The sequence below is a fragment of the Coccinella septempunctata genome, chromosome 7 (genome assembly GCF_907165205.1).
Source record: "Coccinella septempunctata chromosome 7, icCocSept1.1, whole genome shotgun sequence".
NCBI classification, from domain to species: Eukaryota; Metazoa; Arthropoda; class Insecta; order Coleoptera; family Coccinellidae; genus Coccinella; species Coccinella septempunctata.
This window is the reverse complement of record NC_058195.1, coordinates 15324528-15342427: the sequence shown is the minus strand read 5'-3', so window position 1 is coordinate 15342427 and position 17900 is coordinate 15324528. Positions and strand designations below refer to the sequence as shown.

The 17900-nt window shown below is 36.1% G+C and overlaps 2 protein-coding genes across 3 annotated transcripts in view; both read right to left on the bottom strand.

Annotated features, from left to right (window-relative positions):
- LOC123316271 (synaptotagmin-15-like) overlaps positions 1-17900 on the bottom strand; it is a 153408-nt gene that overhangs the window by 72256 nt on the left and 63252 nt on the right. For both annotated transcript variants that reach the window (XM_044902248.1, XM_044902249.1), the window contains exons 2-3: positions 2828-3031; positions 887-1043 (exon numbers count right to left, since the gene is read on the bottom strand). In XM_044902248.1, the coding sequence (XP_044758183.1) occupies positions 887-1043; positions 2828-3005 (335 nt within the window). In that variant the 5' untranslated portion in view covers positions 3006-3031. The remainder of the gene's footprint in view (positions 1-886; positions 1044-2827; positions 3032-17900) is intronic.
- Positions 10352-17900, bottom strand: part of LOC123316268 — a 34131-nt gene continuing 26582 nt past the window's right edge. The window contains exon 2 of the mRNA XM_044902244.1: positions 10352-15288. Within this exon, the coding sequence (XP_044758179.1) occupies positions 10396-15150 (4755 nt within the window). The 5' untranslated portion in view covers positions 15151-15288 and the 3' untranslated portion in view covers positions 10352-10395. The remainder of the gene's footprint in view (positions 15289-17900) is intronic.

The following is a 17900-nucleotide window of genomic DNA, read 5'->3' as shown; positions in this document are numbered from 1 at the left end:
CGAATTTCGCGCCCTTCAATTATAAAACAGAAAACTGTTATTAAACAGTTTTTCTGTATTGATAATACGTTTTCAGCGCCATCTCATTGTCAAATGTGTTTTCACTGGCCAAAATGTAGTCGGTTTTTAGTACTAGCGATATGAGGGCGTTTCCTATCTTTCTACTCTATAATCTTTGCTTGTAGTGAACCCTGCTTACCGTCATATATTGACGTCAAGATGACGCTGACATTTGAGCGTCAGTTAGAATTTATAATACAATTAATTATTAACTATGCATGCATGAAATACGAATATAAATATAATGAATGAAATTCATTGTTGTTTCAGAGCTATATTATTCTTCATACAATATTTCAATAGATATCTGAACGACTAATTTTGGATAAAGATGTTTTTATTTTTTGGGGAAAATATCAACTTTGATGAGGCTTCCACTAATCACTACTAGGGTCATTCCAAATTCAACACAAGGAATGCAATTTCACGCATTAATTATCTTCAATTTGCTCTTATTTGTAGAAATGCTGATAAACCAAGTAGGGTAATAGAATAGTAACGCTACATACATTAGATATTTTTTTTCACTCAGTTATCATAATTTTCCCATAATTTCTGTATATCTTTCTCGAATATCTCATTCTATTTTCAATCCGCCACTACAAAGAGTACGAACCTTGAAAATCTTTCACGAGCTAATTCTGTATGTAAGGAAATCGCTGAAAATTGCAAATCAGGCATGAAATGCATCTGATTCTTTCAGGAGTGAAATATATTCCTATGAAACTTGCTCTACGCCTGACGTTGATGTCTACATAGATATTCCAGTTTTCTGTTTACCTTGGAACAAAGGAAATCGAATTTGAATACAAGCTTGAATACTTACAGAAAATGCGAGGCATTTCCTTGACTCGATGGGTAAACGAGAATTGATCCGGATTTCTCTTCGTTCTTGCTTCTACGACCCTTTATGAAGAGCAGCGTTGCAATGATGAGGAATATGAGGACACAGGCGGCGACAATAATGGACGAATAGATTACATCTGAAAAAGGAGCTTGATTCAATTGAGGCTTATGCATTTACCATAAGAGGTCAGTGCCAATCACCTGTACTGCTTGCCATAGCACTAATCTAATACACTTACAGCCCAGAATCAGGCTTGAGCGGTATTTGAAATAGTTTTCGAAATATGTCCTAGCTATATTCTCTTAAGGGATTTAGGCAATGTTTTATGTACCGTAAAACGGGGCTACTTGATACACTTTTCCAAATTTTAGGTCCTACCTCGCTGTAACAAAGATACGTTCATCGAAACTAAAATTATTTTAGCTTACTTTGGGTTAAGCTCTATCAGGTGTAATACTCAGAAAACATCTAGCCCTCTCCATATTGAAGAATAAAAAATAATAGACATTTTTTCAAATAGCCCCATGAAGGTCTAAATGAAATTTGTTTGGAAATCGCAATTAAAACGCAAGTATACTCACAATTGAGGCTACTTGAAACGTAAAATACCTTTTTGAACTGTTGATAAAACCCTTAGGTAGGTAGTTCATTTAATAAAAAGCACAGTACCTAGTTATAGCAGAAAAAATACTTTTATGTAGTTTTGAGTAGGAACTTACAACCTGATTACAAAAATATTAAAGGTGAAATGAAAGAAAAACAACTACAACGATTCTAAATCTAGTCTTTAAATTTTAATTGACCTCTTCTTGAAATTTCGTATTGGAGAAGCCGTTTCCTTATTTCATTTTTTTCGACGATGCCGATGTATTCAACGCTTGAAAAAATATAAGCTGAAGAGTTTCATTATCATAGTCTCGATATTTTCGACTTCCTGGCTTGCTTTTGTAAAATCGCACCATTTGCAAGTAGCCCCTAAAATGACAATAAAAAATGAATTTCTACACCAATGGCGAGATATATGTTTTGTGAGAGATATATGTTTTGACATTAGATTTTCAAAGGGAATGCTAGTCCCTTTCCAAAAAAAAATGTGACTGTGTCACATTGCTCCTGAGTCTTTGACTCGTACAAATATTTCAACAGTAGATTCTTGAAGTCAAGGGAAACGCTTTTTGCCCATTACATTTTTTCAGAATCGGCTCGAGAAGATACAGGCAGAAACGGTATTATCCAATGATATGAATTTCGGAATATAGTTTTTCATTTATTTGATTAATCTTTTTCGAACACCAGATATCACCCACGTCTTCCAGTTTTCTCATTATGAGCATCAGGTACCATGAAAATACCAAAAATTCAAAGAAAATAACTCTCGAAAGTAAGTTGGACACTATCTAATGAATATTTGAACATTTTGTTCTTCGAATTTTCTCCTATAATGCTCCGTTTTCGAGTAATTTGATGTTCAAAAATTAAAAAGTATCTGTGAAATTTGAAAAATTTGGTACTTTGGCTGATTGCAACTCTGTTTGAAGGATCCACGAATGTGTAGTATCACAGATTAAGCTATTTATTCTGAAGGAAATTTCGTTTTTCCAGGAGTGGCACATTTCATTATGAAGACTTCAAATGGCTATATCTTTTTATCAGAGACGATTTGGAAAGAATGGTACAGGATAAAATATTTCTTTTGACCTCAAGAATCTACTGTTGAAATATTTGTACGAGTCAAGGGCTCACCCTATACATAGATTTCTATAATAAATTCAACTGCAAACTTTTCGTTCAAGAACATTAATTATCAATATGAATATGTATTTTCCGAATTCTTTCCATCACATCTTTCTTCATGCTTTTTCCATCGTTATATCTTTTGAATATGATTTATATTTATCAATTTATCAAATCATAGCTTACCGTAGGGAGTGTCTTGTTTCTGCTCCGAAACCACGGATTGCACGAACGTCTCCCCTGTGGGTTCTGCAGAAAAGCTACGGGGACTTTCCGATGAGCGAACATTCCTGAACGTACCCCAGGGGTCCATCGGGTTCATGTTCCATGTGAGCGGAATTTTCTTCTTTGCGTACAGTTTCATCGTGATTTTTCGTTCACATTTCAGACCTGGAAAGAGTCTCGTATCAAATAGGTATTATCATACTAGCTTCTTAAGGGAGGTGAAGGTGATAATAAGATACTTGATGGACGACGCAGAGATACACAGAATGAATAAAGAATAACGCACAAAATTCAATTCTTCGGTATTCAATATGCTTAGAAAAATCGAATTGGAGAAATAATGTGAGCTAGTCATGAATGAGCGTAAAAAGTCCCAGGGAAGTTGAAAACATCTAAACACAACAGAGATAGGTTTTGAGACCATTGTCCCTCATCAGTACAGTGTAGTGTTAAATATTTCAACCGGAGGATGGGACCTCAAGCGAAGTCGTTCCCTAATTTCATATTTCCAAGGTGCACGGTTGAAACTTGGAGGAGTACTGTGTACTCCATCTCCACATGCTCAGAAAATTGCTGAAACAAGTCAAATTTATTCAAATGACGCAATTTTTACTCATGTATTATTGAATAGTTTGTCATTCAACATCCTTCAACATAAGAGAGATGAAGAGATATAGTTGAGAGTTTTCAAATGGAAACCATCAATAGAGGATTAGTCATTAGTGTTTTTTTTTAATTTTTCAGAAAACAATAGGGATGAAATCGAAAAAATGCTGCTTAAGCAGGGTAGTTGATGAATTATATGAAATGACAATGATTACTACAAAAATGAACATGTTGTTCATACTCCATTTCATCTTTCATCAAATACTATTCTGCGAAAAAGGCATATGATGTTTTAAAGCATAAATAAAAGAATATAAAATCTGGTAATAGATTATAAGTTAGAATTAAAAAAGTTCAAACTTTTTTCGCTCTCATGAGGAAACGGCCGATAAAAACCAAAGCAATGACAAAATCATAATCATCCTCAGCAACAAATGCTCGTAGAGGATGCATGACAAACTCCTAAATTATAAATAAAAAGAAGGGTTCTTTGAAAAAGAAAAAATGCCATATTTGAGCATTCTTTCAGAAGATAGTAAATGACGAAGGTATGAAATTGTTCTCTATTTTCTATTCAGACTTCATAAACAAACAATTAAATTTAATTTTAGAGGAGCGTTTGGCATATCCGAAATTCTGGATTATGCGGAGTCCGGGAGACTTGAACCCCTTTTCACTCTGAAGCCTCTTAAGTTGTATCTGTAAATGGTAGCAACTCATTTTTTTGAGTGAAGATTTCATGCCCAAATAGGTTACGATAGATAATAGTATGTAGAGTGATGGTGGGATGAACATTTTGAGTACAGCAATTCTTTTTTTAAGAACCGAAAATTGAGTCATGTCTCCCTAACCCATAGGAGAGTTGAACAGGGGGCGACAGAGACTTGACCATGAGTTTGTTTATCAGGAAAAATATTGAAAGAAAACAAGGTTTTCATCATCAGATGTATCAACGTATGAAATATATATTTTCTATTTCAGAGTCACTCTCCCCTATTTCCGAGATGTTTTATACTTTTTTGAACCTTTGTATATTTTTTATATCTATTTTTACTATTCAATTTTCTTTTTTGAACACACTATTATCTAAGCTCAGTGCGGAAAACTTGGACCACTGATTATGTCTTCCGACCATAGCATGTGTCAACACTCCCTTTTAATCTAAAGCCCGTTTGCTACAGCCGAGAATTCTCTAGAGAACTTACTCGTGAATTCATGCGCCGTGAATTATCTGCAGTTACATACGCGAAATTTGAATTGAAATATTTGAGGTGGTTCAAGTCTCCTACCTGAGCAAGTCTCCCGGACTCCCCCTACTTATGTAGCAGGAGAAATCCAAATATTCGTCGACAAAATTTGGGAAGATCAATTTATGCTCAACGAATAATCTTCTTTCACAGTATCGAAATTGAATTTTTATTTTCCTCTAAGTAGATATATTTTATGATATACACAAATTTGATTTCTTTTTCTCGTTCATCTTTATAATGATTCGAAATGTTTTACTTTTGGTGGAATGAAACTGTATTCAACTAGTAGCAAAGCAACTATACTTCATTCAAATTTATTTTAGCAGTCGGTTGGCCATGAAATAATTTTCTCGAGTTTTTGTAACTAGAACGAAGTTAGGTTGGCACTCATGAAATGTCTTTAATGCCATAACGCCGTTGCCACAACTAATATCAATTTTTATTACGAAAATTCGAAAATGCCGAAAGTGACTGAAAAAAGAGACAGGGTTTCAGGAAGTGCTATTTAGAATTCAGGTCTGCTCATTCAAATAGTTATACCCTGATATTCTAAAATAAACAATACGTCAGACGATAGCGAACATATTCAATGTAAAGAGAATTTAAATAATGTTTCATCTGAATCTAAAAGACTTATATTTCAGCTGAATATTTCCACAATCAGAAAGATTGTGAATGAAGAGGATGAAAAAGAATTTCTTTCTAGTGGGACACCCAAAAAAGTGGTGGCATTTGAGAATTTTATGTTTGAGTGAATTAATGAGAAAAGTTTACTACAGGATTTTCGATAAATGTCATGGGAGAATAAGTTCCCTAAAACGGATTTTTCTATTTTTCATTTGACTTGTCCTGTACAATGTAAATGTCTTAAGGTACTAATAAATACCTAATTATTATTATTACATCAATGTATTAAGATGAATAGCCACAAAATACTCGCAAGTTGCCCTGTTACTTGTTTATTGATGTGAAATCTTTGTTCAACGGTGAAGTTGCATCTTAACTTGAAACTTCCTTCAATTCCTTTTATTGATGCAAGATGATTTTTGTTGAAGAATTTACCATTCTTGTAATTATCTGTTAATTCCTTCGGGAGATACCCATTCCCAACCACTGCATCATATGCATTTCATCTTCGGGTTAATATTTTTCAAATCTACAAATGATGTAAGCCAAAGAAGATAACGAACATTAACTCTCCTCAAGCTAGTGCATATTATGATATTATACTGATCCCTTGTATTTTCCATGCAAATAACTGGATTTGGTATGCCTTCAAACATTTTCTATAAACTTCAATTATGTTCGTCACATATTTTCCGAAGAGATTCGACATTGTGATAAAATACGTAATAACAGAATCTATTTACGTAGAACGGGCAACATAGCGTTGATTTAAAACCCAAAAATGTTTTGACAAGCATCATAACCCCACATTTTCGTACTATACAGAGTGAAATGTGTCAAATTTCCATGGCCAACCGACTGCTAAAATAAAATTGAATGAAGTAATATTATAGTAGATCCACCTTTAGGGGTGAACCCCAAAGAGTAAGATGTTGCTTAGAACATAATAAAAATAATAAAATTAGTTTAATGAATACTGAGGTCAAAATCGGTATTCTATGTGTCCGATGGATGTAAAACACCCCGCTCTGTGATTGTTGCCTACATTACTCACGTCAAAACTGACGTTAACCTTAATATTTCTGGGGAAAGAGTTAAGCAAGAGGGAAATTTCTTCGAGATCGACTCATCGCGGTCGGTGCTGCGGACGCGTCGCTTCGGAGATAATGGTTATATCTAGAACGCCTTTTTTTTCCGTATCTCGAAATCGGTAATTTTCGTGATGCCTTAGGTCTCTTTGGAGAGCGCGTTCTACGTCTACGAGAGATCCTTCTTCAAAAATCTTGTAGTATTGACGCAGTTTACCAATATCAAAAATAATTATATGAGACTATAATCTCCTAATGTCTTGAACGTATCAAGATGTAATTGTAAAAAAGGTGTTGGGGACGATGGGGTAATTGCGGACGCGGGGTAAAAGCGGACACAGGGATATCTACTAGATCCTTCTCCATGCGCTCAGTTATCATGACCAAGTTATCTAGTTTCAATCATCTTTAGTGCGAAGAAAACAGTTACTACCGGTGCTCGTTCATAGTTTTCAAGATAAGTCATTTCGAAAAATTTTGTAACTTTCGATCTAATTTTGAGGATTTATCATTCTGCTTGTGGTTTATATGGAAAAAGTGAGGTCGAATAGTTAGAATAATTTCTATCTATTGTTTCGTTTCAAAAGAGGTGATGCTCAAATAACATTCAGCAAAATATTGTACCAGTCTCAAATTTTTGTTTTATTATTTTTGAAATGCCATTTGGGGTAATTGCGGACAAGGCAATCACGCCAGATATAGTGAATAAAAAACAATAATAATTATTGTTTGTTCACATATGTTTCGAAAATATATATGAAAGACGTACAAAAATAATATTGCAACAGAAAAAAATGGACTCATTCTGCCTTTTCTGCTAACTGCCATTTCTTAGACTAAGAATATTTGTAAAGTGCGGTAATTGGGTACACGAGAACTGTTCAGGTGGAACATCGTCCGAAAAAGGTTTCATCTGTGTATTCTGCAACTAATATTTACCTCAATTGAGTAAATGCGTGAGTACCCTAGGCTGTTTGCAACTAACCCAACACACGTCCGCTTCTACCCCAAATGATTCGGGTAAGTATGGACAGAAAGGGTTTTGTATTTCTTGAAAAAAACAATTTTGTTCATTAATCTCGTGAAATTATGAATGATAATTCTATAGTTGATTAACCAAAGATTAATAAATTAATAAAATTAGACTGATAAGCCATTATCTACAAGTGTTATACTTCATTTTCCTTCAGCGTCCGCAATAACCCCATCGTCCCCTACCTATTTCTATTTCAACAATATGAAGTAAGAATCTCAATATATTTAATTCCCTATGAATGTTGAATGACAAATCAAAATGAATGAATTAATTACTCCCTGGTTAAAGTACAGTGGCTGGAGCCGGTGTATCCGCCATTTAAATCCTTGTCGAGGACCAGGAACTCATGATGTAGCTGAAGGTTTATTTCTTGAAGCTTCACTTGTTTCATTCCGTAACTATACCTAATATTAAACTCCACTTCACAGCCAATTAAAATGTGGTAAAATGGTAGTTTGAGAGAAAATATCTTATATGATCGAAGACTTCGTGTTTTTGTTAATGATAAAAGCAGTAGTTTGAAACATCAAATAAGCCAAAGATTTCTACAATTCAATTAGCGCTCCTTCTTCTCAATTTATATTTATGTGATATCTTTGATACGTCATCCGAAAAATTTATTTACGCCGATAATATTGTTTTTCGCCATTCTGATTTCGAAGTAATAGAAAATACTTCAGCCAAGATTTAGAAATCCTGAAAAATTATTTCTCCAAATGGCGTTCCTGTCGTAATCCAAATAAAAAGGATTACTGTTTTCATTTGAATATCGACAAAAATATAAAGAATTGAGAGTTACATTTAATGATGTTTTACAACATTATAAATGTCTCGGAATGACCTAAGATCTTCCATTGAATTTTATAGTTCATTTGTAAAGTTAACGTTTAAAAGTAAAATCGAGGAAGGAGAATCGAGAAATTAGCTGGTTCTTCATGGGATGCTGATTTCATCCCACTTCGTATGGCAGCTTTGTCCTTAGTTTTTCTGCTACTGAGTATTGTTGCTCTGATTGGTTTAACAATGCTCACGTCAATAAAATCGATACCCTTCGCAATGATTTTATGAGGATTATTACTGGAACCATCAAGTCTGCACCTCTGAATTGGTTACCCGCTCTTTCAAACATCGTACTACCTTACATCCACCGACAGGTGGCAGTCTCGAAGTCTTGGAATAAATTTCATTCCTTCCCAATTTTATCATATAATAATATGCCAGATTGAAATTTCCTAAGCCTTCATGGACTAATGATTTTCTCTTTTACGATATTAGTCACAAAGAATTTTGACAACAGAATGGAATTCGTGTAATCTCTTTAATGAAGGTTTGATTATTGATCCTTCAAAAAAAGTCCCTGGCTTTGATCTTCCTAGAAAAATTTGGGTGTACAGGATGGGCAAAATTCGTTGTCTACTGAGAGGATCTCGAGAACTAGCAGCTAGAAGAAAAGGGATGACACATTTCCGAGATCATTTTCGGAGAAACAAAGAATGGTGAAAACCGCAGCCTCCTACGATACTTTGTTTTTGAGTTCGACAATTTCGTGAAGTTCTCATAACTTTTTGTCATTGAAGTTACAAATCTGAAACTTGAACCTTCTACAGGCACTTTTTTACGTAGAATCCACTGATGAGCTCAAAATATTTTTTCATTTGGAATCATTATTGGGTGAACCTTCATTTTTTTAATGCAAACTTTTATTGAATTTGTTATTTTTGAATTGGAAAATAATCTTTTGTCAGTAGATTCTACGTATGAAAGTGCCTAAGCAGGTTCAATTTTCAGATCTGTAACTTCAAAGACAAAAAAGTTATGAGAACTTTTCGGAATCATCAAAATCTCAATTTTTGTTTATAACTCGAAATCTAAAAATGATAGGCCGATTCTGTTCTCAGATTTGGATTAGCCATGAAAAAAGAACTAGAAAATGTGTCATCCGTTTTCTTCTAGCTGCTATAGTTCTCGAGATCTCCTCAGCAGACAACGAATTTTGCCCACCCTGTACTCCAAATCGACTTAAAACTGGCTAGGGTCGTTGCAATCGCATGCTCTTTAGATGGAATGCTGTTCATAGTCCGAGATATGATTGTGTGTGACTGACTATAGACCACTTGGTGAATTTTCGGTAAACAGTTGCACAAAATATTATAAATTTCAGGGTGGTTTCAAAAGAATTCATTTGATGACCTATTCTTTTTTGAAACGGGTTGCAAATTTCAAAATTATTTTATGAGAAATATAAAATTCACTACCCCTTTCTTTTTCCACTTTCTTATTTGTTTTCAGATTATTCTCACTTCGTCAGCCATGATGGTAGAAAGAAGGGGGAGGAAATTTTGGATTTCGTCCGGTTTTAAATGAAGATGTCCTTCAATATGAAAATTTCAGCTTATTCCTTACAAAAACTTATTATCATTTACACTTATACAGGCAGACATAGAGTTTTTCTGAGGTTTTCATCTCTGTTTTTATGTATCAGACGAGAATATACAGGGTGAGTCTCTGACTCGTACAATTATTTCAATAGTATATTCTTGAGGTTAAAACAAACACTTTTTTCCTATACCACGTTTTCCTTTTCGGCCCTGATAAAAAAGCAGGTATAGCCATATTGAGTTTTCATAATGCTCTCATAACTCTTCCACCCCTTGAAAATCGCAATTACCTTTAGAATAACTATCTAAATCTGTGACACTACACATCTGTGGATCTTTCGAACAGAGTTGTATTCAGCCAAAGTACCCAATTTTTCAAATTTCACAGATACTTGAAAACTAATGAATAAAATGACAGAATATATTTAATTTTATTGGAATTTATTATTTTATTTACTGATATTCAGGTGCAATAGGGGAAAAAGTAATAATCAATATACTAAACAATTAAAAAATTTATTAAATATATATTCTATGTACATCTTCATCTAACTGAAGTATAATAAAATTTTCCTTGTTTTTTATCCTTTGAAATAACAAGTTTTTTATCAGTTGTGCTATTATTATCTAGAGCAATTTTCGTATTATCGTCTTCAAAATCTTCATCTTTTCCATCCAAATCTTCTTCATCGCTTCTGGTACCTAACGAATAATCAGATACCATTTCCTCAATGCTCACTTCTTTCAAACGATTTATATTCTTCAGAACATCATCCACATTATTATCTGGATGTTTGTTGTTGATTTTGGCATCTGATCTATTCGTTTGATCCAACTGGATGATTGATTCTAGAGAAACTATTTTTGGATTTCTCTCCACCGTATTATGCCTTCTTATCACAATTTTCTGTGATTCTTCTGGTGCTGCATCCTCTTCGCTCTTCGGTGTTGTTGTCCTCGTTCTGATGTGAGGTGCTCTCTTTCTTGGGTAAAACCTTTTTGATTTATTATGAGTAGCCATTGAAACATCTTCTTTCGTGTTCGTTGCAGATGAAACGATGGCTCTTTGGGTAGTTGTTGGTCTCCTCCTCCGTATTTTTTGAATTGTTGTTGTTACTACAGGTCTTACTGTAGTGGTTGTACTAGCTGTGGTAGGTCTGCTAAGCTCAAATATCTCAAGTTGTCCTTCGGTAGATGAAATGGGACGCTCTTCGTCCAATTCTTCTATTTTGAATGGAGGATTTGGTTTTTCCGTAGTCTTAGTGCCATCCTCCATCACTTCACTGGTTTGCGTAGTTGTTTGAGTTCGAGGTCGTTGAATGGTTTTGTATTTGGAATAATCGATTTCAGTTCTTGGCGAGTACGTTTTAACTTTCGGCAAAAACTCGTTAACATCAAATATTTTGTAATTATGACCAATATCTACTGCGCCTCTTCCAGGAGCGTTTTGTACGGTACTCAAATTTGCCTCAGTATCTTCTATTTCTTCTTCTTCTTCTTCTTCTTCCTCCTCTGGCAGCTCTGTGGTAGATGTCGTTTTCGTCTTGTTTTTATCCTCTATGAGCTTGTAAGAATCACTCTGTCTCAACTTTGAAACGAATGAAAGAAACTCCGGAGGTTTTGTGGGATCTGTTTTGACGGTGGTTGTTGTGGCAGTGGTTGCTTCCATTGTAATGCCATCTTTGGTGGTGGTTGGATCAGGAATGCTCACGTATTCTTGTTTACTCTTCAAGAGTTTAACGAAATCGACGTATGAAGGACCATTGATTGGTGTCGTACTAGTAAACGATCTTCTAGTTGTGGTTTGTTGGATGTTTCTGGGCGTAGAGTCTTCAACCTCTGTTTCTTCAACCACATCCTCTTCATCGTCGTTGTCTGAATTTTCTACTTCTCTTGGTTTGTCGTAAACGATTTTTTTCAACTTTTCATCCCAATGCCAATTCTTGGGTCTATGAGGAACATAATCGTCATCTTCCTCTTGTGATTTTGACTGTTCATATTCTGAGTTATCTCCCCGAACAACTTCAAAATACGATTTTCTGTTAGGAGATCTTTTACCCCTTCGGTGGTTATGATATTTGTGGTTATTGGTATTTTTGGACGCGAAAAGTCTTTTGAATTCGCTGTAGTCGTACACTTTTTGCTTTGTAGATGGGGGTTTCATACCCAATACATGGTAGTTATTAACAACCTCACTCTCTGATACTATCGGTTCTGTTAGCAACTCTTCTACTGGTTGATGAATGGTCCGGTAATGGTATTTGGAAGGTGGTACCAGACCAATAATATCAGCTACCTTCTTCACTGGGGCTCTGTGAATAGTTTCAGTTGTATGACTTCCAGATACTTCACTGTCTTCATTTTCTTCTATGTCAGCTTCATCTACAGGAAAACCAGTTGTGGATGTTTTCACTACAATATTCCTCCTGTCGTTATCTGAATCTTCTTCAGTATCTGAGTAATCATCATAGTTCTGCTCTTTTTCTGTGGTGATAGCGTATCTTACAGATCCCCTTTTTGATTTGCTTGTTGTGGGACTTATAGTTGTGGGTGAAGTTGTAGTTTTATAGTAAGCCTTTATTTCATTTGAATATTTGACGGATTCAGGTACTTTGATGCGAATTTTTTTCGGTGGTACCCTCATTCTAATGGCAGTGTTTTGGAAGTGGTTTGGTTTCGCGTAGGTAGAAGCATCAACCCGAAGTGGATCATTTGAACCATTCCGGATATTGTTGAGGACATCTGCGAAAACATTCATTTGGTCCAGCGGTGTTTGGTCGTAAAATGCTGCATTGTTTTCTGTCTTATAACTGTTGGGGGTTACAGTCACCCTACGGGATGTGTCTTGAACGAACGAGTCTACGTCGAAATGTGGTCTTTTCTTCCTCATCCTGGTTGGTCTTCTCGGTATGAAGTTCTGCCTCATTTTCAACTGCGAAGCTTCTGTCACATCTTCCACTAATTTCCCCTTTCTAGGATTTTCAGTAGGGTTGAATGTATCAGCAGTAGATGGTAAGTAATCTAATAACTTTATTTGGTCGTAGATATATTTCGGTGTTATGTTGACTGAGTAATTTGGTGTTGTTATCAGGCTTACAGGGGATGATTCTGTTGTGAAACTATTGATACTTTTGAAGGTATCGACATTGATAACCTCAACTTCGGGGCTCCCCAGTTCATCATTCACAGATTGTGTTGACTTAGTTGACGGTTTCACTCTGTGAAATCCCTCGTGAATCCTCACATCATTGACAATTTCATCAGAATCAAGTTCCCCCATGTAGTTCTGCTTCTCCATGCTACTAGAGGGCTGAGTCCTTATGGAGAATTTACTGTGATACTTCTTTTTGTAATTATTATTTGTGGGTTCTTTGGTCTTTACATGATGAGCTTGGAATCCCGCACTCCTCTCCTGGAGAACCTTGAACACCGGAGGCACCGTTTCTATATCTTTCTCTTTGAAAAATGGACTATCGAGAGGATTCTCGCCAAAATATTTCCTTTTGAAGCAATCGATTCTCTGTCCCAGTTTACCCAGTCTGGGGGATTTTCCAGCCTCTTCACTGTCTTCCAATTTCTCCCCACTGTTCACTGATTTTTCCACTCCTTGGACTCTTTCAGAAATAGCTTCTATATCCTCGTCGACCTCTGGACACTGAATTCTATTAGCTTGCTCGTAGAAAGCCATACGACCATCAGTCTTTTCAGGAATATTTTTCAAATTTTCAGAGTATCTCAATGGTGAATTTGGATTGAGATATTTCGAGTTGTAGTAAGGATATTTATTATCTTCTTCTTGCACATTGAAATTTTGATGGTCGCCTTCAAGTACACCGTTGATGAAATCGGTTTTCACATTGATTTTTGGGATATCGTTAGTGAATCTTTTCCTTCTTCTTTTTGGGGCGTTTGTAGATTCTTCATTAGACAATTCTCCTGACCGATTATGTTTCTTCTGGTGTTTCGCAACTGTGGGTATGGTTTGTACGAATTTATCAGTCTTTTCATCATCAGGATTGGTTATCGTTTTAATCTCATTCGTTAATTCCATTTGAGTTCCATCAGGTTTTTCTTTTAGTTTCATGGTTTTTGTAGACGATGTTTTATATAATTTATTCTTCATCTTTGGTGTGACTTCTTTCTTCTTCGGTGTGTTCGTTTTGGCTCTCTTATAGATCGTTGTACTAGAATCTCCGTTTTGGTCATGAACGTCTGGGTTCTCCAGTTTTTTCTCTTCTTTTTTATACTCCTTATAACCTTCTGAATCTTCTGCTTCCTTCTCGTGACCGGCATGGTCATACGCGCTATCTTCATATCCTTCTTCAGTGTACACAGTGTGTATTTTGGAATCCTTGATGACTTCCTTCAGTCTTCCACCCTCAGAGCTTTCTGAATCACTTGGTAAATGCTCCTCGTTTTCACTTCTTCTCACTTGAACGTACATCGTAGAAGGAACGAAGTCTTCTTCCTCCTCCGTTTCTGATTCGTCCTTTTGTTTTTCACTGTGTTCTTCACTATTTCCGAAATCTGGATGTTCTTTGCTTTGGGATTCATCGAATTTTGCTTGTTTGCTTTCGTACAGTTTTTTACCCTTCAAGAAAACTTCATAACCCTCAGGTTCCTCATTTGAATCTTCTTTTAATTTAGAGTACGTTTGTTTACTGACATAGGGTTTGTGTTTCTTGCCTGGCTTGGCCCATTGCCCCTCGCCAGGATAAACTGGTACTGTTGGAATATCTGAGGGATGCTCATGATCGCTCTCTTTTATTTGGGGTCTATCGATGTCAGGTGAAGAATCTGTTAGCCTATCATTATTCGTTTCTTCCGGTTCGTAGGTCCTATCATCCCTATAGTTCTTATATAGAGGAGAGCTTCTACTTGTTACATATTCACTGGACGCAGGTTTGTAGTGAGTTCTTGGATTTTGGCTAAAACTGGTCGATTTATCAGGTGCATATTCCTGTTTTGTACTAAGAGTGTAAGGCACTATTGGAGTCCAAACACTTTCTCTAGGTTTATGTTTTTTGTAGAATTTCTTACGTTTCGTTTGAAAATGTTGCACACCAGGTGGTAACTTCGATATTTTCTGAGGTCTCCTATGATAATGGAATTGTTGAGGCAGTCTTATTCGCTGAGGATAAACACTAAAATCTTCTCTATTATTGATTATTTTTCTATGGTAATTTCCGTATACCATGGGTTTCAAATGTTTCAGTTCTTGGTTCTCTGGCCATACTGTGGGAACTGTGATGGCGCCGATAGTAACAATTAAAGTGGGCACTAAAAGATTTATCTTCATATTGGGGAAAGTTTTACTATCCTTATTTCATACAATTTCACGCACGATGTTTCTTATCATTTTGGAGATTTTTACATCATGTCAATCCGCTAGAGTGGCACAGGAACATTCTGGTCATTTCGGAATGGTTGAGGCTTCCTGAAATAAACGGAAACAAAAATGAACGAGAAGAAACAAAACAAAAATATCGAGAAAAAAAAATGACAATGCAAAAATTAAAATCACACAATAATTCCAATGAAATGCTCCTGCTGATAGCATATTGCTTGCAGTGACCATAAGCTAAAACCAGGGTGTCAGCTCCGCCATCTTGAATGTTTTATATTCATATACGGCAATGTTTAATCCCAGTTTAAAGTACATTCCTCGAATCATTTTTGAAAAACGTTTGTGCATAGGAAAAATCGCTTTGAATGAGATTTGTAGAAAATGTTATGCTCTACAACTTTTTTAATAACTGCGAAAATGATCTGTAGCCCAGGAGAAGAAATAATTCAAAAAAACTCATTTCTGTGACCTTGATGGATTTTCACGGATTTCACTTATGGCTTATCGCTAGCAGCCCAGAGGATGTACATACAGATAATGCTGGACACCTATAAACATATATACGAAGCTTTAGACCTTAGACTCAATATCGACAAAACCAAAATCCTGGTAAGTCCGCCAGAAAGCCTTCCAACACATATCAGCCTGGAAAATGAAACTCTAGAACATGTCGAGCAGTTCAAATATGTACTTCGACAGCTTCATAAATACTAGGGCTAACCTAGACACGGAAATACACAACCGTATCAATTCGGCATCACGGGCATTCTGAAAGCTAAAGGTCAGAGTGTTTCAAAATCACGACCTCAATCTGAAGACCAAGACAGCTGTTTACAAAGCAGTCGTCCTCCCAACGATTCTTTTCGGAAGCGAAAGCTGGACGCCCTACAGGCGACATATTAAACAGCTTGAACAAACGCAACGTCATTTAAGACAGATAATGCACATCAGATGGTTCCACTGACTTTCGAATGCAGAAGTCTTGCAACGCGCGAGTTGTACAACAATTGAGACTCAAGTAACGAGGGCCCGACTCAGATGGAGCGGCCACATTGAGGATGCAAGACACAAGACTCCTCAAAATAGCTCTGTATGGCGAATTCACAGAGGGAGCCCGAAAACCAGGAGGCCAGTATAAGCGGTTTAAGGATATACTACATCAATCTCTGAAATCAGTTAATGCCAATCATAACTGTTAACAACTAGCGTCAGACAGGTCACATTGGAGGTCTATGGTGCACAGTTATAATGGAGACTCGAGAAGAATACAGCGGCGTCCAGATCTGGTTGGTGGCTATCCATGCCCGGAGTGTGGAAAGATCTATAGGTCACGGTTGGGTCTCTTCAGTCACAGGAGTGCGCACAGTCGCAATTAGCCCTAAGAAATTATAAGTCTATTCCTTTTTTATGTCTTTTTGTAGATTTATTCCCGGTAACGGGATACAGCATGAATGAATGACTGTTAGATTATATTTTTCCGTTATCCTTGAAACATAAACTTCAAAATAAGAAAATAGCCACTGCACTCGAGAATGTACAAGTGACATTTTTTGCAAGTTTGGCGCCTTCCCACACATTTTCGCCACGCATAAATTGTCAGATTATGAGAATGTATACTTTTCAACATGTAATTAACCACTTATATCTGAATCTGACACTCTCGAGTATGTACAATGATCGGTTTTTCACTATTCTCAAAGGCTTTCCTAGACAATTCCCCTTAGGTATATAAAGGTCTAATTTTCTTAGAGGTACTCTACAAGGTCTTCCAAGGTGCCTCGCCTTATATCAATCTGACCCTCTTGAGTAAATCGAAAAGAATTACGTCATTGGTATCATTGGGGAAAGGGACTGTAGCCACTGGCTGGACCAGTACATGGATTGGATTTTTAATAGCTCGTAATAATTCTCTGATATGAGTACTCCAAACTGTATATATTCATGGAACATGATTTGGGACCTTTATCCTTACTTCCTATTCTCTGTTCTGATCGATTCGGAAGAGTCTGGTAGTTCTGCGACATCTTCATTATTAACCTAGAATGTTATTCAACAGCTTCCCATATATTTATACGCACCGTGTGATCTCATTATTCCCAGAAACGTTAGATTCATCCATTAATATTGACGGCATTAATAAAAAATCTATAAAAATCTTCTTCGCTTTATACCTCTTCCATATATGGACCAACTGGTAATAAAGTTTCATAGCCGTCGTGAAATGGGTCGCACAATATGGTGAGTGTCATAATCCTAGTTGCTGGCAACGTATTTTTGAAAGCAGCTGGTATTGTAATAAAGGCCCATTTAGAGGATTGAAAACCGGGTACTTGAATTTAATATGCTCTGACGCTGTTGCAGTTATTACTCACAAACGCTTCACTGAGATCCATCATGCTTGAAAATTTTAGGGTAGTCAAGACCCTATCAAAGGGTACAAACACTGAATTGGAATATTATTCTGTAAAAAAAATTCGTCTGTGGGTCTTGAGTAATGCAAATCTAATAACATAAATGTTGCCTATAGTTGATGGAAATCCATAATTGAACTCAAGTAGAATTCAATGATTTCCACTAACATGAGTTGTTCAACCACGACACGTGCTTCGCTATCACAATAGAATCTTTAGGTGGTTGAAGGGTGAAGGTGAACTCAGTTAAGGATGAGTTTACCTTTGGTGAAATTGAAAAATTTATTTTCA